We start from the raw sequence: 1,875 nt of genomic DNA on the forward strand, positions 1-1,875 counted from the left end.
TAGCATGGCGCATGTATCTAGGTTAACTTTTTCTAATTCTGAAACAAAACACGTACTGTTTCTGAGGGGAGCGCCAAACTCAAACTTCCTGATTTCCTCTTAAAACGGATCCCTGCATGTATATCACTAGGTGACTGTATAAGCAAGCTGGCACGCTGAAACTCTGAATTGCACCTAGGAGGTGAGAATGCGTCCATCAAAGGCGTAATATTTTTTGGTTGTAACGCAAACCATGAATGGGTTTGCCTATCTGAGTCATCAGCATGCCTCTGTCAGTTCGCACAATCCCGGACTATCTAGTATTCCAAGGCTTTGTTCCGAAGTAGCTGAGTTATTCCTCTACCGTGACAGTGAACAACAAGAGGACGCTCCGACAAACTACCAACTCTCCGTGGAAAAGGATGAAGTAACGGAAGCCATTGTGCAAACGAGTCGACTTACTGGCAGTAGGATACCCAAGCTGTGGTAAAAAATAAAGCGTGGAAACCAAAACCAAATCGCTTCAGCTTTATAATTGTGTCATCAGTTGGCCTTGAAAACGGCTTCAACAGTCTAAACTCGGCTCTTTGTGCTCCAAACTGACATTTGCTTTTAGCCGGTACGGTGGTGTGGTTTACTGATGAACTCAAAGTCATTCTCAGTAGCGACATGTGAACCAATGCGTAACGGAACAAGTGCCTCCACCCAAGTAGTCCGATCTGTCTACCGACAAGTACTCTAACGACTTCTTCCGTAATCTGACAGCATGGCTGCGCACGGTAATCACAAGCTACGCCATACTTTGTATTAAGATCGGTCATTGCAACCATATTTACTTGCCTTTTTCGAGATCTCACTGAAACAGAGTTTTGTAACACCGTGAAGATGTCATGTTCCCCAAATGCAATTCGTAACTCAGTAAAACCGCCTGGAAACTCGATCGCAATTTTACAATTGGTTGGCTCGGATGCCGCACATTGTCAGTGTTGTTTACCTGGATTATCCGGTGAAACGCGTACCAGTGAGGCGAACAGCGAGCAAGCATGTGTCTGGGTGAAAAGCCGTTGTCCTTACGGGCCTTCTGTCAACACACCGCTACTCAGCCATACTCAAAATGGGTGAACAGAACAACTGAAAGATTCGAGTTGTTGCTGTTGTCGGGGGGTGGGGTATTATGTAGGGATCTTTTCCAGATAAGCCCCGCCACTAATGCAAAAAACGGATGTGTGAAAAGTTAAGTCCCGCCCCACATTTTGCCAGCCTTAATCTAATGTACGCACACTACCTTGACCCAATTTTGATGTAAACAATTCCTTATCCGCATCTAGGTACATTTTGTGCAAAAATTTTCTCCGCTAGGACGTAAAACCTTATATGGACTTTCTGAAGCTTTCAACTCTCGTTCATGACAAGAAGACGGTAATGCGTTTTTTGCAAAGCCACGGAGTGATCCGTCAGCAACGTTTACACAACAATCGCCACCAAATGACACTTTCAACTGTTTCTAACAAGTGTAGGTGTAATGCCCTACAGTGTCGGCAAGAAATTGGTCTTCGAAAGGGAACTTGGCCGGAGTGGTCTAGGATGAGGTTTAGGACAGTAATTCCATGCATTTATTACTGGTAAAAAATTTGGCGAAAATCAAATTCTGCTCAGAGGAATTGTCTGTTAGCCACACGACCGCTGTTAACTGGAAGAACTTTCTTCGCGAAGTTTGCGCCTGGCGGCTCTTGCAGACTCCAACAGTTATCGAGCGACCCTTTCATGCAAATTATTAATGACATGTCCCACTTTCATCCTCTTGAACAAAAACTAAGAGTACAAATTTCATCTAGTCCCTTTTCTAGTCTTTTTTTGGGTGGCGGTAGTTAATTTATTGGCGGGGCTTATCTGGAA

At 44.4% G+C, this 1,875-nt stretch overlaps 1 protein-coding gene across 1 annotated transcript; it reads left to right on the forward strand.

Annotated features, from left to right (window-relative positions):
- Positions 1–232: 232 nt before the first annotated feature.
- Positions 233–469, forward strand: T265_11171 (hypothetical protein; the record flags this gene model as incomplete). Its single annotated transcript, XM_009177760.1, has 1 exon — positions 233–469. One exon carries the CDS (start codon positions 233–235, stop codon positions 467–469), a length of 237 nt encoding a protein of 78 aa, XP_009176024.1.
- Positions 470–1,875: the final 1,406 nt, after the last annotated feature.

This window comes from Opisthorchis viverrini, assembly GCF_000715545.1.
Source record: "Opisthorchis viverrini unplaced genomic scaffold opera_v5_452, whole genome shotgun sequence".
NCBI lineage: Eukaryota > Metazoa > Platyhelminthes > Trematoda > Opisthorchiida > Opisthorchiidae > Opisthorchis > Opisthorchis viverrini.